The 26,795-nt window shown below is 49.4% G+C and overlaps 9 protein-coding genes across 9 annotated transcripts; 5 read left to right on the forward strand and 4 right to left on the reverse strand.

The window, feature by feature from the left end:
• The first annotated feature begins 11 nt into the window (after positions 1 to 11).
• BDR25DRAFT_330569 (AAA-domain-containing protein) lies at positions 12 to 4,696 on the forward strand. Its single transcript, XM_033692545.1, has 8 exons — positions 12 to 239; positions 289 to 532; positions 593 to 1,176; positions 1,914 to 2,233; positions 2,279 to 2,597; positions 2,703 to 2,989; positions 3,039 to 4,287; positions 4,341 to 4,696. The coding sequence occupies exons 1-8, from the start codon at positions 117 to 119 to the stop codon at positions 4,674 to 4,676; spliced, it is 3,462 nt and encodes a 1,153-aa protein (XP_033554803.1). The 5' UTR covers positions 12 to 116; the 3' UTR covers positions 4,677 to 4,696.
• A 2,067-nt stretch (positions 4,697 to 6,763) lies between these two features.
• Positions 6,764 to 7,694, forward strand: BDR25DRAFT_5963 (uncharacterized protein). The gene is made up of 3 exons (XM_033698793.1): positions 6,764 to 7,241; positions 7,321 to 7,473; positions 7,527 to 7,694. Exons 1-3 carry the CDS (start codon positions 6,919 to 6,921, stop codon positions 7,609 to 7,611), a joined length of 561 nt encoding a protein of 186 aa, XP_033554804.1. The 5' UTR covers positions 6,764 to 6,918; the 3' UTR covers positions 7,612 to 7,694.
• Positions 7,695 to 8,612: 918 nt separating this feature from the next.
• Positions 8,613 to 9,309, reverse strand: BDR25DRAFT_5966 (uncharacterized protein). Its single transcript, XM_033698794.1, has one exon. It carries the CDS (start codon positions 9,098 to 9,100, stop codon positions 8,750 to 8,752), a length of 351 nt encoding a protein of 116 aa, XP_033554805.1. The 5' UTR covers positions 9,101 to 9,309; the 3' UTR covers positions 8,613 to 8,749.
• A 686-nt stretch (positions 9,310 to 9,995) lies between these two features.
• On the reverse strand, positions 9,996 to 10,658 carry BDR25DRAFT_206684 (uncharacterized protein; the record flags this gene model as incomplete). Its single annotated transcript, XM_033684502.1, has 2 exons — positions 9,996 to 10,298; positions 10,362 to 10,658. The coding sequence occupies 2 exons, from the start codon at positions 10,656 to 10,658 to the stop codon at positions 9,996 to 9,998; spliced, it is 600 nt and encodes a 199-aa protein (XP_033554806.1).
• A 396-nt stretch (positions 10,659 to 11,054) lies between these two features.
• On the forward strand, positions 11,055 to 15,707 carry BDR25DRAFT_321109 (uncharacterized protein; the record flags this gene model as incomplete). The annotated part of the gene is made up of 10 exons (XM_033691948.1): positions 11,055 to 11,099; positions 11,158 to 12,504; positions 12,552 to 12,948; positions 13,003 to 13,301; positions 13,352 to 14,117; positions 14,168 to 14,329; positions 14,383 to 14,450; positions 14,985 to 15,235; positions 15,349 to 15,499; positions 15,558 to 15,707. 10 exons carry the CDS (start codon positions 11,055 to 11,057, stop codon positions 15,705 to 15,707), a joined length of 3,636 nt encoding a protein of 1,211 aa, XP_033554807.1.
• A 342-nt stretch (positions 15,708 to 16,049) lies between these two features.
• Positions 16,050 to 17,984, reverse strand: BDR25DRAFT_5990 (TFIID-18kDa-domain-containing protein). The gene is made up of 3 exons (XM_033698796.1): positions 17,829 to 17,984; positions 16,404 to 17,321; positions 16,050 to 16,349 (listed from the first exon to the last, which is right to left on the reverse strand). Exons 1-3 carry the CDS (start codon positions 17,874 to 17,876, stop codon positions 16,344 to 16,346), a joined length of 972 nt encoding a protein of 323 aa, XP_033554808.1. The 5' UTR covers positions 17,877 to 17,984; the 3' UTR covers positions 16,050 to 16,343.
• A 134-nt stretch (positions 17,985 to 18,118) lies between these two features.
• On the forward strand, positions 18,119 to 19,290 carry BDR25DRAFT_299703 (diphthine synthase). The gene is made up of 3 exons (XM_033689212.1): positions 18,119 to 18,291; positions 18,358 to 18,482; positions 18,543 to 19,290. Exons 1-3 carry the CDS (start codon positions 18,157 to 18,159, stop codon positions 19,141 to 19,143), a joined length of 861 nt encoding a protein of 286 aa, XP_033554809.1. The 5' UTR covers positions 18,119 to 18,156; the 3' UTR covers positions 19,144 to 19,290.
• Positions 19,291 to 22,198: 2,908 nt separating this feature from the next.
• BDR25DRAFT_308808 (uncharacterized protein) lies at positions 22,199 to 23,952 on the reverse strand (the record flags this gene model as incomplete). The annotated part of the gene is made up of 2 exons (XM_033691034.1): positions 22,199 to 22,384; positions 22,450 to 23,952. The coding sequence occupies 2 exons, from the start codon at positions 23,950 to 23,952 to the stop codon at positions 22,199 to 22,201; spliced, it is 1,689 nt and encodes a 562-aa protein (XP_033554810.1).
• Positions 23,953 to 24,968: 1,016 nt separating this feature from the next.
• BDR25DRAFT_179543 (uncharacterized protein) lies at positions 24,969 to 25,555 on the forward strand (the record flags this gene model as incomplete). The annotated part of the gene is made up of 2 exons (XM_033684201.1): positions 24,969 to 25,182; positions 25,263 to 25,555. Coding segments are annotated over 2 exons (507 nt in total), but the record flags the coding sequence as incomplete, so codon positions are not given.
• Between the last annotated feature and the right edge of the window lie 1,240 nt (positions 25,556 to 26,795).

Genomic DNA, 26,795 nt, shown 5'->3' on the forward strand with positions numbered 1-26,795 from the left:
TGCCTACCACAGCTGAGTCTCTGTTTCTGAAGAAAATTATCGGGAAAGTAAACCCGCACAGCAATCTGTTTGCAATTATTAGACGTAGTGCGAAAACTTCTAACTTTCCACTCACTATGTCTGGAGCAACTCCGTTACCAGTTCACACGAGCGACACATTTGAGGACCTCAGCGGCATCTCAACAGCGGAGTTCAGCAACCCTTACGATGCGTTGATTACCGCATGCAAAGATGATGCTGTGCGTATTTTCTAAAATCACTGTGCGCAGGGCTAACATCCTAGATAAGGCCCAGATCCAAAACCGTTATACGGTCCACAGGACGACGCGGAACTCTCAACAAAAGTCCAAGATGTTAGACGGAAATTTTCCTGGCGTCAAAATTGACCCAATTCTTCTTCGGTTATGTGATTCCACAATTGAACCTGGCTACGTTGATCCACGCCATTGCCTGGTTATGTGGGCACGACCAACCCAAAAAGTCAAGGAGTTGATCCAGTGTGTACAGCAAGAATTACTAACGACGGCTCCAAGTACGGTTTTCAGACATTGTAATTCTTTGAACAGGGATGAGTCTAACTATCAATCTCTAGGCCTATGGCTCATGCCCCAGGATTGTCTGCACATGACCGCGCTGGAAATTACTCACTCTCGAACCACGAAGGAGATCCAAAGCCTAGTCGACATCATGAAGGATAAAGTCCCCACAATCACAGACCACACCTTCAAACATCGTGCCCGCCTCATCAAACCAATGATCGGATTTGATGCGTCAGCGCTAGCACTCAGTTTTGTACCCGCAGCCGGAGAAGGTCTACCCTCGGGCAGGACGCTAAAAGATGATCAGTTCACATATCATCACCTACGCCGTGACCTTCATGATCTCTGCCGCGAAACGGGAGTGCAGGTGGATTCTCGTTATGTTGTACCGTCTAGTCATTTGACAATTGGTCGCTTCATCAGACCTGAAGACTTTGCGACCGAGACGGGAGCGCCAGAACCTAGGAAGATGGATGCATTCATCAAGAAGATTGAAGAGATCAATGAATGGCTTGAAGTGGAGTACTGGCCTAGGGGCAATGGGGACAAGATTCCCGCAGGTGGCGAATGGATAGTTGGAGAAGAGAAGGGACTCAATTGTCGAATGGGTGCACTCTGGTATGGTGGTGGTGAATCTGTTCATTTGGGGAAAGGGTTTTGAATCCGGTCTTGCTCAGCAAAAGTGAAGTTCGGCTGTGTAATAACCGACGAGAATGGTAATGCTTCCAAAAGAGCTCAGACTTAGACGTAAACTGAAGACGAACTAATGCCACGTAATTACTCTTACCTTCCAGCCTTTGTAAGGCGTTCTTCAGAATGTTCGATTAGGTACTCCTCTAGTTTTATAGAAAGATATAATCTTAGATGGGCACGAGTTATGAGAGGAGTTAGGTATTGTGGACTGAAGTCCAAGGAGCTATATGATTTATATAGCATGATGAGACACCAAGCCTAAGGTTGGGACGGCACATCGTAGAACCCTTCGGCTTACAAAAGATTTTCAGCTTCAAGGCAGCTCTCTCTTAGAGTTTCCAGCAATATAATAAACACTCACGTGATGTCTCGGCTCCAGGTCCGTGCATTCGGCGACTAGCTTCCCAGGCAAGTACCACCAAAGGCAAAGTAAATCAGAAACAGCTCTGATACAGCAACTTCCTCACATTTCGACAGGTTCAGTCCACTTTCCTCAAGATTCAACTTTAACGACAAAGCTTATTTAGACCTGCTTTGACCTCCCATCCACGGAACGAGTAAGAGCCCAGATCCTAAGCACCAAAACTCCAAGCCTTCGCTGCTGCCTTTCACCTGCCTTGCACCTTCACCATACGTGGAAAGTCCTTATTCTGTCTTCGTGAATCTGCCTTCCCCGCTTAGTCCAACCCCCCCGACAATATGTTTAATCGAGACCGACTTCCAGGTTTGCCTGGGAGTTCCCCGCGCCCGTCCACGCGTAATGACGGCTACGTTCGACCACCACAACAGCAACCTCCGCCACGACAGTCAGGTTACGATACTAGAATGGGGGGTTATGAAGAGGCGCCACCGTCAGGTTACGGCGCACCTCCAGGCGCTCAGCGAATGCCTGCGAGAGGACCGCCCCCATCTGGCGGAATGGGCGGGGTAAGAGGTGGGCCAGCGATACAGCTGCGACCGATCAAGAGCCCTGGAGGGAATGCTTTTGCATTCGGAAATCTGTATGCGACAACTGTCTTTGTGGTGGGCTAGCTAACAAGTGATAGTGTTGCGGTTTCCCCTCAAGATTTCCCCCCTACTCGCGACGGCTCGGATATCTACATAATGGTCAATGGCAACTATGTGCTATCTGCTCGACCAACAGAAGGATGCCGGCCAGGAGAGATAGGACTTACAGATGCCCAGCGGACCTGGGCCAGTATCACTCTTGGCCCACAAGACATCGTCACGGTAGAGCCGTATGATACTTTTAGCCAAGGAGGACAATCATATCTCGGCAATCTCGAAGTAGAGGTTGGGTTCGCTGCCAGGAAGACAACTGATACTCCCTACGATCAGGATGAGCTGGCGACCCAGTTCAAGAAGGCAAGTTATTCATCTATATATTTTGACAGAGACCCTACTCAACCCTTCTATTTTAACATTCTACCCTCGTGTCTAATTGATCGCGCCAGAGCTGACGTACGGTAGAACTTCGAGAATCAGATTCTTGCTCCAGGGCAGCAACTACTCATGGATATTAAGAATATATACCTCCGGTTGTCGATACGCACGGTTCAATTGGTAGACCTTTCAATGGAGAAATCCGACTCAGCGTCTTCTGCTCAGGTCACCGATCCTAGAGCGCGAGGTATACTCACACGACATACTCAGATAGATTTCTTTAAGGATGCTCGAACCGATATAAAGCTTAAGGCTTCCAATAGGAGACCTGCTGCTAACTCGATAGTTCAGCCGGGCTTCAAATTTGAAGATATGTAAGTAAGGCTGCCCATATCAACTCTTCCGCTAACTCAGTTGGATCAGGGGCATTGGTGGTCTGGATACTGAGTTTAGCGCCATTTTCCGAAGAGCCTTTGCATCTCGTATTTTCCCCCCAGGGCTAGTAGACAAGCTAGGCATCCAGCACGTCCGAGGTATTCTTCTGTACGGACCACCGGGTACAGGCAAGACCTTGATCGCGCGTCAAATTGGTAAAATGCTGAATGCAAGAGAACCTAAGGTTATCAATGGTCCCGAGGTTCTCAACAAGTATGTTGGTCAGTCCGAGGAGAATATCCGCAAGCTCTTCGCCGATGCAGAGAAGGAGTTCAAGGAGAAGGGTGACGAGAGTGGACTCCATATCATCATTTTCGACGAACTCGATGCCGTGTGCAAGCAGAGAGGTTCGACTGGTGGCGGGACTGGCGTTGGCGATAGCGTTGTAAACCAGCTACTCTCGAAGCTTGATGGTGTGGATCAACTGAACAACATTCTTCTGATTGGTATGACCAATCGAATGGATATGATCGACGAGGCGCTGCTGCGTGCGGGACGTTTGGAGGTTCATATGGAAATCTCACTTCCGGATGAAATCGGACGAGCCCAAATCCTAAAGATCCACACAGCGAAAATGCGAAAAAATGACGTTATAGAGCATGATGTCAATCTCGAAGAGCTAGCGAAGCTCACGAAGAATTTCTCCGGAGCTGAGATCAGTGGCCTGGTCAAAGCAGCATCTTCATTTGCTTTCAGTCGGCATATCAAGGTCGGTACAATGGCAGGCATCAATAGTGATGTGGAGAACATGAAGGTCAATCGTCAGGACTTCTTCAACGCCCTTGAAGAAGTGAAACCGCTCTTCGGTGTCGCAGAGGAAGAGCTCGGGAAACGCATACGGGGTGACATAATCCACTACTCCACTTTCATTGGAGACATCCTCGAGGAGGGGCGGCTTTACATCAACCAAGTCAGGAAACTAGGCTCAACGCCAATATTATCCGTTGCCCTGCATGGCCCCGCCGGGAGTGGCAAGACGGCCCTCGCGGCGAAAATGGCCATGGACTCGGGCTTTCCTTTCATCAAACTAGTGTCACCGGAAGACATGGTTGGGTTTAGCGAGATGCAGAAGGTACAGCAGCTTGACAAGACGTTCCGAGATGCATACAAAAGTCCCCTTAGTGTCATCGTGATCGACAACATTGAGATGCTGGTTGATTGGGTACCCATTGGGCCTCACTTCAGCAACTCTGTATTGGTCGCACTAAAAGTTTTACTTGAGAAGCAACCTCCGAAGGTATGTTACTCGCACAGCCCATGATTCACCTGACACAAAGCTAAAAAACGCAGGACCGCCGACTACTAATCTTCGCGACGACGACTGAGCGTTCGGTACTCACCCAACTCGATCTCTTCAGCCGTTTCGACGCCGAAATCGCAGTACCGAACGTAAACACGCAGGCTGAGCTCGCACACATTTTGCAGCACAGCGGAGCGTTCTCGGACCAGGATCAACAACGTGCCATTGGTGAGATTCAGGAGATTACCGGTAGTGCAGAGGTAGGGGTCGGCATCAAGAAGATCTTGACAGGCATCGAGACAGCCAAGCAAGACCAGGATATGCCTGGACGATTCGCTCGTGTAATGTCGCGAGGAATCGCGGCCAACAGAAGTGCGTTTGCATAAGGCATAAGGATAGAATTAGGATATGGATTTTCCAAGAGTTTGGTCAAACTCAGTACGTCTAAATAGAGGGCGTTGAAATAAAAGTATTCCCCTGCTCCTCACACTCACGAAATGTTTCAGACGATTCCTCACCACAGCATTGCCCTTTTTGCTCGACTCTATTCCTCAAGCGTTCAAGCACCAATCACCTTACAGCTGTGCTCCCAATCACCACTTGACTCAGACAAAGCGTTCGGCGCATTGGTTCCTGCGTGTCATGGCCTCCAATTGCCAGCTACGTACGTATATGAGTGCGGACCTCATGGACATGGGTGACACCTATTATGGATCGGCCTTGCTCGTGCAACAAAGCTGTCTCGAGAGTCCTCCACGCGGACTTCACACATGGCAGGGGCGTTGACAGCTGTGGTACTGCGGATCGGCGCGAAGGTGGTCGTCCTGGCGCCGATGCAACGGCGCTGCAATCAATGTCCGCGTCTTGTCTGTGCTTGGCATGACGCCCCGCGGGTCCTCAGTCACAGGAGGATGGGGCCAGCAGAAAGGAAACAAATGGCACAGGAAGTATGGAGAGAACGACTGGGCCTGCAGGCATGAGGTGAGTGTCGGAACGGACAGCAGCATATGCACGGCGGAGTAACGTCACAGCGCTGTGCTTGATGGTCACATGAAGAGACTGCGGCGCGGGCGCAATTCTCTCACCGCCCACTAAGCGTTACCGGAGATACGAGTCGCGAGTGAGAAGTCCTGATGCGTCGTGCGAGGTTGTCCAGGCAGGGATAGGTGGCATCAAAGCTGGAGTAGTGCAATGTCAAGTCCGGATAGGGGCGTTGCGGGGCATATGCGCTCGGTTTAGTATGACGCACCCATGGGTGGAGGGGCAGAGTAGAGGAGTTCAGAAACCTTCAGGATACCCCTGTCCTGCCCGTTTTTCAACGGGTCTGTGCTACAGTAATCATGGGCTTTGCCTGAACAAGCCCTAAATGGTTAGCATTTTCTAAGGGCCTTTAGGTGCAACTACAAGAATCCAAAAGGCAGACCGATCGACTTCACTATTTTTCTACGCTGAATAGTATCCTTGTTTGGTTGTGGATTGGCTGTAACATATTAAGTGCAGTGCACTAGTGTTATGGGCGTCATCTCAATTAGGCCTAGCCTGTGCCCGCCAGTTCGGACCGAGCCCTTCACGAAAACCTTTGAAAACCCCTCCAGAAAAAGTGCTGAATTTCTCTAATGGATTGGAAAGCCCGGCCCGACGCTCACCACAAATTTCCTGCAACACACTGCCCTCGCATCGTGCTGACTCTGACGACGACGGCCCATCACGACGCTGCAGTCCCTCCAGCGCTGCATCTCAACTGTGTCTCTAATTTGTCAATCTCTTGCCAGAATCTGCCGCCACCGGTGTGCAGCGCCCAGGCTGAGTATCATGCTCCTCCACATGCCCTTTCGAGATTGCATGTCCAAAGGCGTTGGCGAGCTGTCGAGCCAACGCATCACCTTTGACAACACTTAGCATGCCCGTCAGGCATACTACCCATGCACCTACAGCCTCCGCCGGCGCTGCTTTTGCCGTGGCTCTAGGCTCCGCGTCTGCTGCGCTTACTAGGCGTGCTGCCTTTACCAGCTTTGCCGTTGACAATCCGTCGGCATTCCTCTAAGCATCTATTCCTCAGAAATGAGACGCCAATCCCGCTCCGCCGCTGTTTCCTGCTGATACGAGCTGGGTATAGGCCTTTGCTAGCCGTTTGCCACTGGCCAATTGGCCAATCGCCCGCTCTTAGATGCCATATCCTGCCAAGGCATCGTGGATCGGCTGCGGCCTACGGCCTGGGGGATTCATCCAGCCCAGTCTAAAAGAAGCACTCAATGTTCGGATCAAGCGGGAAAAGGTTTCAGTGGACGTAGGACTATGCAGCTTTATCACCACCTGAGCGGGGTTGCAAGCAGGAGGTGGGATGAAGGGGTCAAAGCTATTCCCCAGTTGACAAAGATACTTTCCCTATCCATGCCGTCAAAAGTATAAAAGGCAGTCCAGATGGGACTTGGACGGCTTCTCTTTTTGATTCCTTTCTCTCTACAACCTTAGCAACAAAAATTATACTTACTCCTCGTTTCCTAGCACAAGCTATATTGACATCTAGCACCCCCTTCTATATACCTTCTATCCAAACATCCTTCTCGGCTCTCTATCATCTTCAACCCTTCGCCCTTACCGTATCACACTACTATCGTCTTTGTTATCATGTCTACCACACACTCTTACTACCCTGCGGCTTCGCTTCCTATCAACATGCCACAGAAGCCCGGTTACTATCAACCCCACCCTCACCATGGCTACGGCCGCGTATCAGTCTCCCCACCTGAAGCGCCGGAGAGTGTCACCACTTCAGGCGTTCCTTCTTACGAACCGTCAGCGACTTCGAGCAGCTATGCTGGAAGTGCAAGCGATTACGACTCGAGCGCCTCTACCGCAGGAGTTGACTTGATCGATTATATGGGTGATCGTCTTCATGGCGCATTCAACCCTATGCCTCTCGATCGAAGTCTCGCTAAGCAAGCACAAACGTGAGTCTTAAAAAAATTCCTTGAGATTTGCGTAGTTCGGCATTGAGTCGGCGCAGATCGGAAGCTAATAAGCGAGCAGATCTGGGGAACTCAACGCCAAGCATCGCGAACTGCTCGAACTGCAGGCCCTTGCTCAGCGACGATTAGCCGGGGCTCGGGCCAACTTTGCAAATGGCATGAGAACTGCAAAGGAAGTACAGAAAGATCTTCAGTGGACGCAGAAGCGTGTAGAGTAGGTTTGCTTAATCCAGTGCACTCAACTACGCGAAACTGACGAATTCCCAGTGCACTCAACGACCGAGCTGCCCGCAAATATCCGAAAGAGTACAAGTCCGCTCAATCGCGATATCCCGCCCCAGTCGACTACTAGGCTTGCTATATCGCCCTATCTCAAATTTAATGCCTTCTGTGGATGTGTTCTATACAACTTTTTCGGAATTGTTCGTAAAATTCTTGGTATTTCACTGGGCCAATATTCTTGTTCACTGCATTACTATACTTAGCAATTATTGGACCGGTTTTCCACCCCACGGTTTCATTCCTCATCTCCGGGTCCCCTACTAAAGCTTTCTATCTCTTCTGGACGGTTTCCGCTCCTCTCGGCATCCCACTCCGCTTGTTCCCTCGCTGCTTTAGCGGTAGCTTTTGGCGCCATACCGTTTTGCTTTTTTCCTACTTGCGACGCGTTGCCCGCCATTTGGCGCGGTTCGGCCCGCTGCAGCGCGCTTAGAGAGATCTACCGAACGAATGGCTAGATAAGAAGGAGCTGTTTTGGGGAGCCGGGCTATTTAAACAGCTTGGCTTCCTCCAAACGGTTTCCCACTCTAACGGGCATTTGTCGGCAGATCTAGTGGGATCTGGTGATTTGGTGGGTTTGGGGTGGCTGGGCGATCAAGCGGAGACCCAGGGGGAGGGCTCTTGGGTCTGACCTAGACGGGTGGCAGGCTTTCCTTCCGTTTCTGGCGTTCTCTCGGGATGTGGCTGGGAAGAGAGTCACGGGCGTTAAAGGTTGTGGCTTTTTACCTGTTTATGATAACGGCCTGGATACAGATGACCCGCCAGGTGGTGTGGCTCAGTTTGCGAACAGATTGGGAGTAACAGTCCCCATGTGACTAGTCTTTGTAATGGCAACTTCTTGCCCTCCGAGTCTTTCGCGTGAGATGACCGAAGTGACTTTGTCATGTGTTTTAACTCGCAAACCGACCCTGAAACCTGGACCTCATGGTGTGTGACTAAAGTTGCGTGGTCGTGTTGTTGGGGGGCGGGGGGGGATTCACGATGTTTGGTCCGTGTCACATGATAGTTGTCTTAGTTCATTGGACCAATTAGATGTGGCCTCCTAACTGCGGGGAGCTGAGTCAACCGATCTTCCTCCACACCCTCGCAGTCGCACATGTCTCGTTATATGAAACGTCCCGTTGACGCTGTGCTTGTTGAAGAGTTTTTACAACCCCACCTGTACCGTCGTGGGCTTGCAGGATCGGCAGATGAGAAGAGCACGATCGTGCTCACGCGGGAATTATTGTGCAGACAGGCACGAAAAGTGGAGGTGTTGGTGCTGAAGGGGAAACCAAGATTTCCTTTTTTTTGTTGTTGCGATTTTGCGGTATTTTGACCGACTGGGATTGAATAAGAGGGCGCTTGGGGCCTAAGTGCGACGAAGGGCAGTTCCCAGGGGTGTGGATATCGCGAATTGTCTGACAATGCACCGCTGAGGGCTGGCTGACGTGGGGGGATTTTTTGTTAAGATCAAGGGAGTGGGGCATGGGGATGCTGTTGTTATCTGAGCCTTTTGATGTTAAAGTGTAAACAAGGGTGAGGTATGGCGTGTGAGAAATTCTTTCTTTGTTGATTCCCATGTTAACCTATAGTGAAGAGTTCATTTCCTGTGCATATCACAATCGATAGATTGTCAAAGGAAGCTTGAAAATGTTTGTTCAGCCCGGAGGCAATTTAGGGGGGTTTGGCAAATAACAGGGAATCCACAGTTCACCAATTCTCTCTAAGACAATGTTGCATTTAGGCTCCAACGGGACAGATTTTCTTGGGTCAATGCTTCAGATACGCGAACCACATGTCAAGTATTCCGATGTAGAAACATGAAATATGCCACAAAGAGGGATTAGGAAACCTATATCAGCTCTCTAGTATAGGGGTTCTAATGCTATTCGGTGGTATTCTCTCTTTCATCCTGCACGTCGGTCGTTGAAATACAAGCCAAGATTCCCCGATTCCTCACTATCTTTTTGATGCCCACGCTGTTGGACCCGATGCCCTGCAGGCCTTCTCGCCTGTCTATCGAGCGTTTCCTGTCCCGCGATCGAGCGATAGGGAGGGTTAGCGACTTAGTGGATGTTGTGGATGCCGAGGAGAGGGCACTAGATCGAATGACTAGACAAGGGAGTATGCAACTTGGAATCGGGACGTAGGAGGTATCGAGAGTTTAATTTGCCATGCGTGCGGATGGTGATTCAGAAGTCGGGATTCCAATGTAGATTATTGTGTGTGGTCTTGAACAGTTGGAATAGAACCGCCCACGTCATCAATCTAGGAGTTGTCATGCAAACGTTGGTGTAGTATTGTGTCCTTTGCCTGATGCCTTAGAAGCGATATTCGGAGGTGCGGACGGTATTATTTACCACCTCAGCGCCGTCAACACAGAAAAGCGCCGTCAACACAGAAATTCATGCTTGTAGGTTTCATGGTCCAGATAGGGAACAGGGAAGAGGTGGTCGAGTCGATAGTAAGGTGGTCTCACCGCCTGTTTTTCCAGAGTTGCTCCCACGGGTCCTGGACGAAGCTGGGAAGGAAGTAAGCGATATCGCCTGCTTCGTCTTTGACTCCTTTTCTAAGGGCAGCCAGCTCGTCATGTGAGATAGGAGCACCTCCAAAAGAGATGGGAACGGCGGACGTGTTGTCTCTTGAAGATGGATCGGCGGGTGCTTCAGGTTTAGATCTGTTTTGCTCAATTTCCTTCCCGCGAGAGAGGAATTCTGCGAGACCTGTGGCTGCTGACTGCTTTAGCTTTCCATCGGCCTTTGATGCTGGCTGGTTTGGCTGAGATGAGGCTAGTTCAGTGCATCCATCGGCAAAAACGGTACTACTGTCGGTGTCCTGGACCTCGGATTCAGCTTCATTGTTTTGGGCTTCCAAGGTAATCTTTGATCTAACCCCTAGCCGGGTTGAATTAGCTCCACTCGTTGATGCCTTCGCCCTTTGGGAATTTGTCTCGTCGTATTTTCTCTTGGTACCCCCAAAGGCTGAGAAGCCCATTGCAGCGGCAATATCAGCTTCTTCCATTTCCAAAAGCGTATATAGCTGTCTCTTCGCACTGAGTGGCTTTGCTTCGCACGGCGGGTAGAGAAGGGGTGTGGTTCGGCTGCGAGTGAACGAAATCGATCGCTGAGTCAACAACATTGCCAAGGCGAAGGCCATACGCTAACCAATCACAACCTTGGAACGCGCTACCCATCGTGAAAGCACAACTGTAGTTGAACCGCATTATTATTATTACTTGTCAAGGGAATATTTACACTGGTTCTTGGAGTGCTCTCCATAAAAACAAACCGCCATGTAGAGCCAGACAATGCTAGCTAGGAGTATGTGATGTTTGGCTGCACGATGAGCGCATGTGGCTGCAACCCGTGCGCAAGTGAAAACGCGGAGAAGGGCCTTCGACGAATTCCCTCGGCGCAAGCTCCAAGAACCAACTTAGCTACATCCCTCCATCATCTCTCGCGGCTGTGTTCTCCATCATGTCCGAAACAGTCAGATAGTATCCAAAGGGCCTCTCGGCGTTGCTATCCATACGACATGGGCGAACCCTCACAGGCTGCGCGCCGCTTCCTGCGACCCAGCGTAAGCTCCCCCGGCTCGCTTCACAACTACATTCGCAAGACTTACTCTCAATCTATAGCTACGATCTGCAACCCTCATTCTCCCGAGAACCGGCGAGCGTGTCAAGAAAAGCTTTACTCTTCGTAGATCTTCGACTGCCTCAAATGGCTCCTCCGAACCCCTTCTCGGCCCGCACAGCCCGCCAAACAGCCATCGACAACTTGGACACCTTGAAGCCTTATTTAAGCACTGCAAGGACCAAGCAAAGAGAGCATATACATATTCTAGCTCGAGAACAGGACAGAGCATATTAAAGTGCTCACTAGCATACGTTCTAGGAAGTCTGGCAACGTTCGTCCCACCCATCGCCGCAATACTTGGCAAGAACGATGGCAAGCACATGGTGGCTACGATCACTGTATACTTCCATCCAGCGCGATCGGCTGGTAGTATGGCGGAAGCTATTCTCCTGGCGCTGGTAGCTACTATCTACGCTGCGTTCGTCTCGTTCACAAGCATGGCCGTATCGGTGTTTTTCGGCAGAAAAGACCTCCTCGTCCTTGGGCATGCAATAGTCCTCGTTTTGTTCTGCGGCGGCGGGCTAGGCCTCGTGGGCTGGCTCAAACAAAAACTGGGAAACCCACTTGTGAACGTCGCTTGCTCATTGACATCTCTGGCTATCATCACTGTATTGACAAAAGAAGGTGCCGTTCAAGCTGCAAAGTTCTCCTACGACAAGGTCTGGCAGGTCTTGAAGATGGTCATAATGGGCTGTGTTGCTGCATCAACAGTCAGCCTAGTAATTAGGCCCATATCCGCGCGGAACGAATTTCGAGACAGCTTCATCAAAGCGACCGACGCTATGGGCGAAATGCTTACCATCATCACACGAAGCTTTTTGTCCGGGTCCGAGCACGAACTTAAAAACCCCTCGTACATAACAGCTCGGGACCAAAGCAAGGCGACATATAAAAATCTGGTGAAGAACCTTGGGGAGGCCAAGTACGAACATTATATCCTCGGCACGGAGTCAGAGTATAAGATCGAGTCTCGATTAGTGAAGTGCTTGGAGCAACTACAGCAAAGCATTGGTGGATTGCGAAGCTCCGCCGAAACACAGTTTACTTTGTTAGCCCAGTCGGAAGGAGATCATGAAACAGGAATCGACGTACCATTAAGCAAGACTAACTTTGCAACCTTGTCAGACTTTACTCCCTCCCCTATTCTCTCACCAAGCCTTAGCCATTCGGAGCGGCGTAGTAGCATCCTTGCTTCTATCGAGGAGCTGCCTGAGGAATCGGTGGAAGCGTCAGATGATGAAACTGGTAGATTTGACCGTTCGTGGAGGCTTCCACACGGAATGCAGAATGATCTTACCTCCGCTGATATGTTTTCAATTTTCATAGCTCACCTAGGCCCTCCAATGGTAAGATCATAATCTCTCCGCATTATTGCACCCTCTAATGCCTGCAGAAATCTCTTGCATATACACTTCGCGAAGTTCTCAACGAGCTACCATTTGGGCCCGGCCCAGAGTATGTCATAACCATCAACGAACATTTTCGAAGTAGTCTTCTTGAGGCCAACGAAATGTTCGCCAACGCGAGAAAAGAGGCTCTTGCTTTGGTATACAAGAACAAACTCCCCTCACAAACAGGCTCGGTTGAGGTTGCAGCTGACTTCGAGGAGGTCGCGGCGAGTTGCGGCTACTTTAGTTCTTCCTTACAAGATTTCGCTGAAGATATGGTGACTTTCTTGGATATTCTAGAGGAATTAAAGCTGAACACAAAGCACTATCCAAGGCAGCGGTCCTGGATTTGGCTCAAATTCTGGCGTAAGTGGAAAGGGCCAACGAAGAAGGGTGATTCTGGTAAGTAGTTCTGAAATGACTACAATCAGTAATCAGCCTGTTAATTATCATCAGAGGAATCGAGTCTGCTTGATGAGACTGTCGAACAGGGTCTTTCGCACGAGATACATAACCCTATTGGCCGAGAACGCACGGGTGGTAACGCCGAAAAGCCGACCAGCAAAGAGTCCCTCTCGTATCGTGTGTGGCGCGCTCTTGGAGTGTTCAGAAGAGATGATACGAAGTATGCAGTTAAGGTCGGCATTGGTGCCATTCTATATGCTATGTGGGCTTTCATACCTGAGACCAGAGATATATATGGCCACTGGCGTGGTGAATGGGGTCTGTTATCATACATGCTGGTGTGCTCTATGGTACGTTGAGCATTTTGCTAGATATAAATGCAGTCACTAATCACTGGCAGACGATCGGAGCATCCAATACCACAGGTTTTCAACGATTCTTTGGTACCTGCTTGGGCGCTGTCTTCGCCATTGTCGCATGGATCATATCAGACGAAAATCCATTTATTCTCAGCTTCTTTGGATGGCTTGTGTCTCTTCAATGTTTCTATATCATTGTTGGGAAGGGTAAAGGGCCAATGGGTCGTTTTATCCTCCTGACATATAATCTCTCAGCCCTCTACGCTTACTCACTCTCGGTCAAGGATGGTGATGACGATGACGATGAAGGGGGTATCTCACCGGAGATCTGGGAAATTGTACTCCACAGAGTTGTTGCGGTTATGTCTGGTTGTATATGGGGTATCATCGTCACTAGAGTGATCTGGCCAATCTCCGCTCGACGCAAGTTAAAGAAGGGAACGTCCCTTCTTTGGCTGAAGATGGGCTTAATCTGGAAACGCGCGCCCTTAAGGACGTTGTTAGAGGATGCCAGTCCTCCTACTTCGTACATGTCTCCTCGCGAAGAGCTCGAACTTCGACGGTTCTTGGCCCATCTTGAGACGCTTCGCAACTCGGCTACTTTCGAGTTTGAGTTGCGTGCGCCGTTCCCCGACAAGAACTTTAAGATCATGCTAGAGGCAACAGGGAGAATGTTAGATAGCTTCCACGCTATGAATGTGGTCATATTGAAGGACTTAAAGGCAACCGAGGGTGAGAAACAGAGCCTGAAGTATACGAAGAAGGAGTGGATGGAATTGAGCTGGCGAATCAGCCATTTGTTTTCAGGTAAGTGTGACGCCAGCCGACTTGAAAGCAAAGGAGGCTGATCACGATAGTCATGGCATCGTCCATGAAGCTAGCATACCCTCTTAACGACGTATTACCTAACGTCGAGCACACAAGGGATAGACTGTTGGCAAGGGTTTTCGAGTTTCGAAGAACGGGGTTGGCAAAGGTTATCACATCCGATGAAGACTATGAGCTGTTGTATGCATACGGTAAGTTTGATCCCCCAATTATGGTAATTTCGAAGACTGACTTGCATTTTTAGCGCTCGTAACTGGTCAATTAGCACAAGACTTGGGCATCATTGGGCAAGAAATTGAAAAACTCTATGGCGTATTGAATGAGGATGACTTGAAGCTGCAATAGAATTTAACGCAGAATTAATGGAATTGTGATTCTCGATACATATCCACCATTTGATGCAACAGTACCTCTCATTTCCTCCAGAAATGCCTAGTGTATACGGATCCGTATTCACTTCCCAGACAAATCGATCTGGCAGGTGCCTTGTGAATGTGTGTGTTTGCCTAAAGCAGAATAGCGTCTTGGCATGGGTCGTTAGCGAGCGTCCACAGATCGTTAGCATTTTCGCATCGTTAACTCGGGCGGAGTAACTCTCATCAAACACCCAACGACGACGACCGACACCCATCCAAAATGTAAGACTTCCAACATCTTGTACTACTACCCTATCTCGAGAGGCAATCCCAGCACCTTGGGAACCTCTCTCGCTGAGCTGAACTACTTCTTCCGCACTCTCACCGTGACGAACCCCTCTGCGCACAATCCCCTCTCACAGCGCCCACAAGCTCCGCTTCAGCAATATACTGACACTCAATGTCTCTTAGGGTCAATCTCCGCACGCAGAAGCGCCTTGCGGCGTCCGTCGTCGGCTGCGGAAAGCGCAAGATCTGGCTCGACCCGAACGAAGTCAACGAAATCTCCAACGCCAACTCCCGCCAGACCATCCGCAAGCTCGTTGCTGATGGCCTCATCATCCGCAAACCCGTTACAATGCACTCGCGTGCCCGTGCCCGAGAGCTGACTGCTGCGAGGCGGATTGGTCGACACCGGGGTTTTGGTAAGAGGAAGGGTACCAAGGATGCTCGTATGCCAAGGTATGCTATCCCCACACCAGGAATACAGTCACCGCATTGGATTTGAGCAACTTGGAGACACTATATATGGCGAATTCGCTATCTGGTATGGTCAACTGATGCGGTTATAACAGCCAAGTCCTCTGGATGCGCCGTCTCCGAGTCCTCCGCCGCCTCCTCGTCAAGTACCGTGCCGCCGGCAAGATCGACAAGCACCTCTACCACGAGCTCTACCATCTCAGCAAGGGAAACACTTTTAAGCACAAGCGTGCTCTCGTTGAACACGTACGTTGCCCATGGCATCATGACTACCCAACTCCACCCAACTAACGCTCCATATCAGATCCATAAGGCCAAGGCTGAGAAGCAACGTGAGAGGATCTTGAAGGAGGAGATGGATGCCAAGCGTGCGAAGACCAAGGCAGCAAGGGAGAGGAGGCAGGAGCGCGTGACACAGAAGAGGCTCGCATTGGCAGGCGAGGAGGAGGAGTAGACGGCGGGCGGCATGACAAACCGGTGTGGGCTTTCTTAAGGGGCGCATGAAATCTCCCTTTCCATTTGGGCATATGCGGTCATGTTTTCATGTACGTCTGGGTCTCTGCAAAGAACATCTTCATGCATGCTCGACTCGCCACGGCTGCTCCGACTCCCATCATCTGAAAAAGGCTTGCGATTGCTATGAATGTCCATAAACAGGGTTAATGGGATTGCATCGAGGCATACACGAAATGATTGCAGGTGTGGAAGTATGTGGCTCTGTTATTGGTGAATTTCTTCGGTAGAAGACCTGCATCCTTTCGCATCCATGGAGAGATATCTTGTATCTGTCTATGATGCAACGAGCCACCGTCCTGATGATGAGACTTCGTCGGCCAGAACTTTGGAAGAATTGATGATGCCAGATAAAAAACTGGATGCAACGCTAATAACCTTCATCCTAGCCCAATATAATTCTAAGGGGAAAAGCCACCTGATCCGAGTAGACTGAAAATGATAAGGTATAAAGGTCTTCGTAACTCCGTAAAATCCATCCTTATCTTTGTTAAGTGGGTATCGCAGGAATATGTGAACGCCACGCCTCCCATCCCTAGAAACACCTAGTTGAAAAATCCAAGAGTTGTGAAATTGTTTAGATCTATGCAAAATCAGTTCACATTTCCTCAGACATATAGGCATGAGGGGAACTTACCAGCTTCAAAGCAGCACGATGCACGTGCCTCGAGAAATTGAGCATAGCCCTAGCTTTATTGTTACCACGCTGCAGCCTGCGATATGCTTCCTGGACATGAGACGGCTGGACCGGCTCCCTCGCTTCCTCAGGCGGATCGAAGAGACCGCGCTCTCGCTTGCGCTTCAGTCGGTTTTCAGGCTTGCCGCCTGTCGTCTTCTTGTACAGGTCCTCTGCATCTTTGACTTTAAGCGCTTCTTCCGTGAGTGTCTGCACGATCTCGAAGGTCAGGAAACCTAAGATGTCGATGATGTCATCGGAGGGCTTGGAATCCGTGATGACGCCGAATCCAGCCCATTCTTTGAACCGCTTGCCCTTGCGGTAGGTGAAGGAAGCTTGGCGGCAGTCAGACCAATGGACGTATTCCTCACGCGTCATGTTCTTAGTGCGTTCATCTGCATTCTTGAGGCGTTGCAGGGTGGCGAAATTCATTTCCTCTTCCTCCTCGTCTTCGACATCGTCTTTGGCCGGCGGGTTCTCGTTGAAGAAGGATTGTACTTCCCAGACTAGGTCGACTTTTGCACGTTTCGCTTTCTTTCCAGGTTCTGGGCCGGGACCGCTGCCTGCAACGACTCCCACCGCAAGATCAGCGTCCCCGGCTGCGACGTCGGCGCCGGCGTCTCCACCTTTGTCGTCGGAGTCTTTGACGGAGCGGCGCACGTCTTTCCATTGGAGGAAGTGGCGGAGTCGGGAGATCTTGGCGCGATCATGGCGGATGAGCATGAAGAGATCGTCAGTAGAGATGGCGCGGGATCCGCGGCGGGTGGCGAGGGCTGAGCATTCGCGGAGCATATGTTGGACCTGGTCTTGCACGATGGATTCGATGAGCGTGGTTGTTTCGGCGGCGGGTTCTCCCGTTTCCCCGGAGACGAACATCATCTGGATTAGATCCGTTAGCTCGCGTGGTGCAGGTTTGTAGTGAGTATGCATAGTGTGCTGTATGTCGAGAATACTGTGCGGATGAGGGGGTAAGCAAGGAAACTTGAGCTGAAGCTCTCATATCTTGGAGGTCTAGGGAGCGGAGGTGGATGGGGAATACAATGGAAAATATAAGGACAAGGTGAAGGAGGAAAGGATGGTGAGTTAAAACTAGAACTATTCTGGGGTAACAATAGTTTTGGGAGCGATATGTCGTAATTTCCGGTGGTAAAAGAGATGATATAATGAGCGAAAGGCGCAGAAAAGGGATTGCTCATATTCCACAGAAACGGGCGTGCGAATCTCCCGTCTTGAATGAGAGAAAAGCTCAGGGATCGGAACCGGACGTACAGAGGAAGAGACGCGCAAGATATACAGAAATCAGGTCACACATGCTCGGACTTCCTGACTCTACGAAATCGAATCCAAAGCACACGTAGAAAGAGCAAGGAGAGAGGGAACAAGTACCTGTTGGATCTCGGTCCGATACTTTGCCATCTTGTCCTTGTCGGCCATGGCGAACTACTTTCACAACAACAGATGCGGAGGAGGAAGAAAGCTATGCGGTGGTGTCCAGCAGCCGGCGTGCGAGGTTCTGGGAAGTGGTCGGCGTGCGTGTTGATGTATGAAAGAAGCGCAGCGGACAGGCTGGACGTGAGGTTCCAAAGTTCGCGGAAAGGGGTCCGAGCTTTCGGATGTGAATCTTGGCTTTGCCCTATGCGCAGCCCCTCCAAATATTTTAATCTTCACCAATGCCATTCAAGTCTACGTTCGCTCCACGTGCAAGATTGACAATATGTTGTACCTTGTGGGACTTGGTTTTGCAGACGAGAAGGATATTACGGTTAAAGGACTGGAGATCGTGAAGAAAGCCGAGCGCGTGTATCTGGAAGCCTACACGGCAGTTTTGCTTGTCGAGAAAAGTGTGTTAGTAAGTCAATTGCTTTTACGAACAAGACAACGAGCAGTAGCAAAATATGCTCACGTACGGTAGTAGGAAGCCTTCTATGGCCGTCCCGTCATCACCGCCGACCGAGAAATGGTCGAATCGTCTAGTGACGACATCCTCCGCGACGCCGACAAAGTAGATGTTGCATTCCTCGTAGTGGGCGATCCATTTGGGTATTCTCCCCCCTTCTCCCACCTATATTTGAAGCAAATGTCTCATTGTGGATTATGTAGCGCAACAACTCACACTGACCTTGTCCTGCGCGCGCGTGAGCTCTCTATTCCCACCCGCTCCATCCCAAACGCGAGCATCTTGACTTCAATTGGTACAACTGGCCTCCAACTCTATAATTTCGGGCAAACTGTCTCTATGGTCTTCTTCCTCGATAACTGGAAACCGGTGTCTTTCTATGACCGCATTAAAGAAAATGTTTCCATTGGCTTGCATACACTCGTCCTCCTAGACATCAAGGTCAAGGAACAGAGTCTGGAAAATATGGCAAGGGGAAGGAAGATATATGAGCCCCCGAGGTTCATGACCGTCGCACAGTGTGCGCAGCAAATGCTAGAGATCGAGGAGGAGGTTAAGAAGGAGGGTGCGTACACAAAGGAGAGTTTGGCGGTTGGTGTTGCAAGAGTTGGAGCTGAAGATCAGAAGATCGTTGCTGGTACGCTTGAGGAACTGTGTGAAGCTGATCTAGGGAGGCCACTGCATAGCCTGGTATTACTAGGCCGGAGGACACATGATCTAGAGAGGCAGTTCCTCGAGGAGTTTGCAGTCGACAAAAAGGGGTTCAATGCTGTGTGGAGCCGAGACTATGAGAGGAAGACGTGATTCAAAAATACGCTATGAATAACAACTGGACGGGCTTCAGGGACTATTCTCTACCAACAAGGAGACTGGGGTGGATTGGTCCATATTGGCCTGTGTTGTAAAACGGGACCATTCATCGATAGACCCATCGCCTGACTATCGTAAAAATAGAGAATACTTTTAAACCACGCAAAACGTTCGCATGCACCTCCTCTTCCTTGCTTGCTCATCCAATCATTCTAATTATTCATCCCAATACTCGTCTACCTACCGTTATATAAGTCCTCTGTCACTACCCTCTCACTGTTCTCTCTTAACTACTATATTCTCACCCTCTCAACAAAAGAAGGCAAGAACAAAGTAATCGTACTCCGTCTTGCGGATCTGGTCTCTACAAAAACACTAGGCTCGTGCAGCGAATGAATTGAACGGAACGAAAATTCATGGCGGAGGTAAGAGGCGAAAGATCCACGAAAGCGACCGGAATGAAACGAACTCTGGCTTCAAAAATAGCGTCCATCATAATGTATGCTTCCACCCTGCTAGTCTGTCATCAATAGACAAATCCCAGAGATTCCTTATAGTGGCTAGGTTAGACCATAATCGAATAGTTTCACGATGCGAACATCGAAATTCTTTGAATGATAATGCTTGGGGGACCTAGTATATTCACATCTCGCCTAAGAACAAGAAGAAAAACAAGCCATATGGGGTGTGTAGAGCCGCCAGTAGATATGTGAGTCTCTGAAAGTTGATAGGTGTCATTAGGATGCACACGTGCAGCAGGAGAAATCCAAAACATAGTGCTAACAATATGGTGTTAATGCTTAAGAGGTTGAAAGTTAGTCTCCCGAATTAACTCCACTGTCCCTAGATTCAATTTTCCAAGGATATCCTCATCTTTGAGCTCCTTAGGATCGGTATGCAACCACTCCCCTTTCCCCTTGACCTCGAATTCACAACTCAGACCAGTAACGACATGTTCCGGAGAAAATAAATCCTCCCTGGGGCAATATCTATGGGGGTCTTCTTTCCTGGTTTGAAAATGACGCGTTTGAGAACGAACTTCAGTCATACCTAGCGGCTTCGAAATGCCGACTTCAATTCCTCTGTGGTTCCTCTTCCTTTGGGTGATAATCTCGTTCAACATCCCTCGTATTAGAATAAACAGTCACTCTCAACCGGTAACTGTATCACGAAGAAATCCACAGCCCACATATGCCTAGAAAAGTTGGCGTCAACAGGAATATGAGGGCAGGTCACCTCCAATTCTGTTTCAAAACTGGCCATATGACGTCGCCTCGCTAGCAGCTCTCAAAATATCACATTTTTTGAAGATATGCGGAAAGATTTAAGGGGACCAAGTGTCGATTGCGGAATCAAGTGATGGCGATGATAGTCACTGCTGTTCCTTAGGTCATCCTGCAAATCATTAGGTCCAATCCTCTTACGCACGCCGTCCTCTAAGGGGGTGAAGGTATAGAAACTTTGTCAACTATTCGAAGCCTGCTTCTTCTTCAACACCACGCCTTGAGACCCATGAAACCTCTATGAGAAATCCTTAATAGCTGCGCTCGACCACCAAAAAAAAGTGTCAAGGGTGGCAGAAATGTGGACTTCGTTGCCTCTCTGGTACACAAAACACTAGAATTTACTACGGAGTTTTTCATGGACGATATCTCGCCTCAAAACCAGCATCGGAAACCCTCCTCCGCTGTTAGCATTAGACTAAGAAGTGACATGCCAATTTGTAAATGTCTTGGGAGTTGACACTGAAACTCAGCTAGAGAAAGAAAGGGAAATATCCCTACAGGGAGGCCGGGAAGGCGCAGTGCTCCATATACTGAGGTTTTGGGGGAGCGTGATTTGCCGTATTCGAGGTGCAGTTTAGAATAATGAGAATTAGCAATGATCGCTGACAGCAACTATCCATCTTCCCTGTGAAAAGCGCTCGCTGAGACCCATCTACTGCATGTTATCACATAATGTAGAGCATGAATAGGGTGGGTCTACCTGTTAAACCTTTTGCTGAATCAAGGAGAATATTAACAGGATACGGATTTCTGTCCTACACTTCCCCTTCTCATGTTCCACATTGGGTAGCGGCCACCGTAACCATTCCACAGCACAAAGCCATATACTTCGGCTCTTCCACAGCAATCGTGCCGTTTGTTCCTCCTAGCTCCCCATTCTTCCTCTCTACGAACCGCTTGATAAGAAAAATCACCAGAAAGACCGCTACTGAAACACCCACGGAGATGCTGATAAGTAAACCTGTACCGATGGGTTGGCTCGACGCTGACCCTTTACCACTCGGTGTGACTGGGAGTGTTGGAAGGGGTTGCCAGGTGGAGGTATATATATTCCATGTTAGGGCTGCAGTCGATTGAGAGGGGGTGGCGGTAGTAGTGGGGGAGAATGTAGATGGCGAGGGTAATGTTTGTTGATCTGAAGAGACAGGAGTTGATGTTACTAGGAGTTCTGATATTTGGGAGAAGTTTGAGAGTACCTCTGGTGGTAGGCTCATATTTATCGCCACCTCTCAATAGAGTAAGTACATGGATAACTTTCCGAGTTTAAGGACTCGCAAAAAAACGAACGAAAACGGGATTGGGGAAGACAGCGAATGCGAAAGTGGATCTGATATCTTACGATATCTTTTGATTGTTTTATCAGGCACCAGAATTCGCACTTCGGCGAAGTGGTAAGGCTGACTTTCCAATTCGAAGGGCAGGGTATTAAACATGTTCCAGTATACATGCATGCTATATGAAGCCCGCCACCTTCGGAAAGCTAAGCAAAGATTCTACATGTATACACATGTTCTAGAATCGAATTGGTTATCAAATATCATTTAGATCTATCGACACACCTGAATCGAGGTTCGTTGGAATATAAGTGCGGAGAAGACCTTTTTCTCACAGAATGAGATTGAACACTTATGGGGGGTGTATCGGGCTACCCGCCGTGTCAGGAAACCATTTTCAGATGAGGTGCCTACATCGAAACCGGTTGATGTCCTCCTCTTTGTTTCTCGTCGATGTTGGTTCAAAGTAACATATCCAGGGAGCTAGTTTTACTCCCAGTTCTCAGGTGGATAAGACGAGGCATTCACACACACTGGCTCCCAGAAATATTTGCTTGTATCTCCCCAGCCCCAATATAGCGCACCAAGCGAATGCATATCGCCTGGATGGTTTGGTGGTCGACGACCCCTCCGAGGGAATCCAGAGACGGGCCACATTGGAACGTAACAAACTTCCTGCGAATTTACAGTCAGGATATATGTCGGATACCCGAATCCGAAGAAAAGCGACGACTACTTACATCGGCGCCACATGAATCATCACAACTTGTCCATTTCTCAACCCAACCCAGCCATGCCATCAGATCTTCCACCTTCGCTTTCCAACTTTGTACAGCAGTGGGAAGGTCGCCTAGAAGGTTCGCTCGCCGCTGAATCTTGTCTTCCGAATGTATCGAGTTAAAATTTAGAAGCCACTGATGCTCGACTCCCAGGCCAATCTCTATGACAGTCCCGCAGATCCCTGCCAATGTTTCTTTCACTGCGTAATACGCCGCATTGTCTCCCTCGCCCAATTCATATTTGTCCACATCGTGCTGACTCTGGCATCTTTCTAAAGTTGCCAATGCGAGAGGAGAGCCCACGTCGAACATGGTTTCCAAAGTTGCGCTATCATATGGACGCCCTGGCGGATACTCAAGGAATGGCATCATGAACCAATGCGTCAGTGCTCTGATCTGTTGAAGCCACTCCCGAGATTGAGACTGAAAGTCGCTATTCAGAGCTTGAAGAAGCTTTTGAATCTCACGGGCGTACCCGACAACAATGCTCTTTGTTAGATAATGCCAATCCACACCACTGCAGCCTTCATCACCTTTCAGTGCGTTCTTCAATCTTCTTTCTGAAGCTTGCCGCATGAATAGCCCATCGGTATTTCCCACACTGTCTAGCGAGTGCTCCCTCCGCCTCCTCGTAAGCTTCTCGAGTCCTGTTTGCCTAGGTGATTCTCCTTCTGGACCGTTCCACCTCCCGTCTCCAGTCAAATTCAGTCTTATTGTCTCGTCCTCGATTCTCGTACGGCTCTGGTTTAGGAGCTCGGGCTCGTAGAAGGAAAACACACCACATGGGTTGACCTTGATCCTAGCATCACCGAAGTATCGTTTTGCGGCAGCTGAAAACCAGAACCAGTTGGCGCTGTCCCTAAATGGCTCCGTAGGATCGGTCATTCCGGGTCCATGAGGTCCCTCATCACCCTTCACTCTTAACTTCGCTTGAATCTGAAGTTGCTCGAATATTCTAACACGTTCCGTGTCTATTGGTGTCGAATCTTCAAGTCGTGGTGCCGAAACGTTCAGATTCGAGAGCAACTTCAAAGATGGACTATCAAAATCGCACCAAATGACTTCGAATCCGGCGTTCATTCTCACAATTCCCTCATAGCCCCAACCGATTCCACCAAGACCTCGAGACACAAGCCACTTGCATAGCCCTCTAGCGCGAAAATATTCGTCTTCCAATGGATTCCAGTGGCCTGGAGGTCTTCTCGGTGGATCGTCCCCCCTTTCCCTCTCTTTGCCATCACTACCCTCATCTTGGAGTCGTCTACCATGATTAGGTGGGGATCTCCATCCACCCCGCCTTGGGATGCTGTCACTGCCGTTATAAAGCAACACCATCTGACTCGTAGTGCCATCCCCTATCAAATTCGCGCTCGCGCCGTCGAAATATACAGCTTTGACATCTTTCATTGTCCGATAGGTCAGCATTCGGGAATCAGGCATCGAGCCCATAATGCCGTAAGCCATTTCAATGTCCAAGGCGAGCCATTCGGGGCTTGGGGGGGTGTCATTGTCATGGCGGCCGTGGTAGAGGAGTGTGTGTCGGGGAATGGTAACAGATGCGATGGTGTGACCATTCGGGAAGAGGTTTTGTGGGTAAGTTTGAAGGAGTGTGGCGAGAGAATGAAAGATATATGGGGAAGGGGATGTGAAGTTTAGAAAGGGAAGGAAGGAAGTTGAATGAACGAAAGGGACAAGAAACAAAATAGTATGAATACATCTGAGTAATGATAGTGGGAACATTTTGAGTGTGCGGTGGAAAGGCGAAACTTAATTCTACCCCATGGTTGTGTGAAAAACTTCAAGATGTGAATTCTTGGAGGAAGTATCGTGCATGCGTGATTTCTTAAGTACCAATCCTGTAATCGGCAGCCTTATCGCGGTGATGTGAGTCGTGGGGTGACGCGTCCTCCAATCCCACTTTGGTTTTATCGCCGAGAGGTTCGAGGCCTCGAAAAGGATAAGGAGACGACTATGAACAAAAATATGAAGATATATTAGGTTTGCAAGAAAAGCGTAAGTCAAGCCCGTCTGTGTTGCGTGACGCGATCGATGAGCGGCGTGGTGTCGCAGATCACAAAGGTGCACCCGAGTCATCTATGCAGGTTGTTGGTGGGGCATTGAAAGAAGAAACATGCATCTCAAGTTTCTTTAGCAAACTTCCATCGTGCTTACTCTCCTTTTCATATATAAAATGCTTCCGTTACCGGATCGGACAGGGTTCATACAAGCAGTGATGATGGTTGATTTGGTGTTGAGTGAGGTGTAGGCGTGACGTAATAGCAGGAACCTCAACATGTGAAAGCTGGAAAGCTTAATATTGCTTCGACGAAGCCCGCTCATACGACAACAATCCTTCCCCGGAAGACCCTCGTTGAAGTAGACGCTCCTCGAAACCCGGGGCTCAGATCTTCTATGATGGAGAATCCAGGTTCGAATCTCCCAAATTCCCTCTTTTGGAATCCGGATGCTGAACTCGTGTAGTCAAAGAAATTCTAGGTGTCATCCACCTCCTCACACAATCCCCCCCATCCGAGCAGCGAGAGGCCATACAGACCTATTTTATACCTAATGCGTCGTTTACACATCCATTCTGCCGGACTGGGAGCTGGGAAAACTCAAGGATCTTGGTCGAGGCAATCTATCGATGGTATAAGATCATGAGCCCAAGGATTGATCTCGCTGTCCATTCGGTTGGTAGGTGTCATTTAATCATTCGCTACCAATCTGTGAGGTTGAACGGGAGGCTTAGACATGCATGCTGACGGGAGCAACAGCCTTTGACGAACCCAATCTCCTGCTCTACGTCAACATATCCCAAGTTTTCCGCATCTGGTTTATCCCATTCTACCGCGCTCCTGTGTCTCTTGTCACAGTCCTCCAACTGAACCATAACAAAGGGAATGGACTATATTACATCCATAGCCAAAACGACCTGTACCAAGTAGATCAGTTCGTAAAGTTTGTGGCTCCAGGAGGCTGGGTCATCGTCTGGATGTGGCAATTCTTGGCAACGTTATTCTGTTTGCTTGGTGCTGCAGCGCTCTGGCCGGTTAGTGTAGCGGAAGAGCTAATGTTCCAGGATGGCCAATTCGGCACTTGGAGAAAAGACGAAGGTTTGGTGGATGGCATTGAATTGTTGGATCTTGATAGGAAAAGCCTAGCAAATGATTGAAGACCTCCCCTGGCTAGACAAGAAGGCGAACCTTGCAGGCAATAAGGGAGTCGAGGTGGCCTCCTAGGTCCGGTCTTTTAGTCTTCCCCGATCTGGGTTGATGTCTAATTGAAATACTTCTGAAACATCTTTGATAGCTTCTGAATTGTGGGAATTGGAAGTTGAGCGCTAAGTGCACGCAGATTTTACCTGTTCTCCATTCTCGATTCACGTGAATGAGATTCCAGATTATATAATGATACTTCTCAACAAACAACAAGCATGACTTGTTGGAGCTGGTACAGGAAGAGTGAAGGGTCCGTGAAATCGGGACATGAGGCATTCTCTTAAATGTTTAGAACAGTCAGAAACAGACTCCTGTGTGCATTGTGGCGAGGTGCGACATGGAGGCCCCCCGAACGTTTCCGAGGCTGTCGAACTCGCCGCGACGAATGCTCTAAATATAGGCACGTGCCTGCACCCCGACTGAAACATTACCTTCCTTTCAAGACAAATCCCGCCAAATCAAGCACTTAAGGCCGGCTATATTAGCAACTTTCTTCCTTTGTGGAAAAGTTTTCTGAAAGCAGTATCGCTAATGGATATGACATGAGATGACGCCCGACCAAGTGAATTGCTGGATGTGCTGATGCCCGCGACTATTGAGTCAGGCTCTAGGACATGGAAATGCTCCCGGTGTCGGCCGTCCTTAAAAAGATGACGTAGCAATACGACAGTTACTAAGATGCTGCGCCAGAACCTATGCCTTGGAGATAGGTATCCAAGATTTCAGCTAAGGGCTGGACGCAATGTTGGGAGCTGAGATAAGGTAGGGCTTGAGCTGGGCTATCATGTCACCGAGACGCGGGTCTCCAGTCAGAAGGAACCTCGTGCCTTGGAGCGATCACGGTAAGGGAGTAAATGGTCGAACCATCATGGATACAGTGGTTCAGCGGGCAAGAGGCGGAGCTAGGCCTTAGCTGAGTCGGGGGAGCTTTGCAATAGATGCGCCAGGAAATGGCTTAGAATTAGGGCATTCAACTGTGCCTCCTCAGCTTTGATTTAATGTAGGCCATGCCCTCATTGCTGACTTGAAATAAGAGAACTGATGGTGTTGGAGTGTGTGGCCTGCGGCGCGTGATGCAGGGCACCTGGC

This window comes from Lindgomyces ingoldianus (assembly GCF_010093535.1).
Source record: "Lindgomyces ingoldianus strain ATCC 200398 unplaced genomic scaffold BDR25scaffold_1, whole genome shotgun sequence".
Taxonomy (NCBI): Eukaryota; Fungi; Ascomycota; class Dothideomycetes; order Pleosporales; family Lindgomycetaceae; genus Lindgomyces; species Lindgomyces ingoldianus.

Bases quoted from the DNA above. Each gene is read 5' to 3' on its own strand.
- BDR25DRAFT_299703 (XM_033689212.1), top strand. From the start codon at position 18,157: ATGTTGTACCTTGTGGGACTTGGTTTTGCAGACGAGAAGGATATTACG. The intron at 18,292-18,357 runs GTAAGTCAATTG...GTACGGTAGTAG, and splicing joins TTGTCGAGAAAAGTGTGTTA to GAAGCCTTCTATGGCCGTCC. The intron at 18,483-18,542 runs GTATTCTCCCCC...TGGATTATGTAG, and splicing joins GTAGTGGGCGATCCATTTGG to CGCAACAACTCACACTGACC.
- BDR25DRAFT_5990 (XM_033698796.1), bottom strand. From the start codon at position 17,876: ATGGCCGACAAGGACAAGATGGCAAAGTATCGGACCGAGATCCAACAG. The intron at 17,322-17,828 runs GTACTTGTTCCC...GATCTAATCCAG, and splicing joins ATCGGACCGAGATCCAACAG to ATGATGTTCGTCTCCGGGGA.
- BDR25DRAFT_330569 (XM_033692545.1), top strand. From the start codon at position 117: ATGTCTGGAGCAACTCCGTTACCAGTTCACACGAGCGACACATTTGAG. The intron at 2,598-2,702 runs GCAAGTTATTCA...GACGTACGGTAG, and splicing joins TGGCGACCCAGTTCAAGAAG to AACTTCGAGAATCAGATTCT. The intron at 4,288-4,340 runs GTATGTTACTCG...TAAAAAACGCAG, and splicing joins TTGAGAAGCAACCTCCGAAG to GACCGCCGACTACTAATCTT.
- BDR25DRAFT_5966 (XM_033698794.1), bottom strand. From the start codon at position 9,100: ATGGGAATCAACAAAGAAAGAATTTCTCACACGCCATACCTCACCCTT.
- BDR25DRAFT_5963 (XM_033698793.1), top strand. From the start codon at position 6,919: ATGTCTACCACACACTCTTACTACCCTGCGGCTTCGCTTCCTATCAAC. The intron at 7,242-7,320 runs GTGAGTCTTAAA...ATAAGCGAGCAG, and splicing joins CTCGCTAAGCAAGCACAAAC to ATCTGGGGAACTCAACGCCA. The intron at 7,474-7,526 runs GTAGGTTTGCTT...ACGAATTCCCAG, and splicing joins TGGACGCAGAAGCGTGTAGA to TGCACTCAACGACCGAGCTG.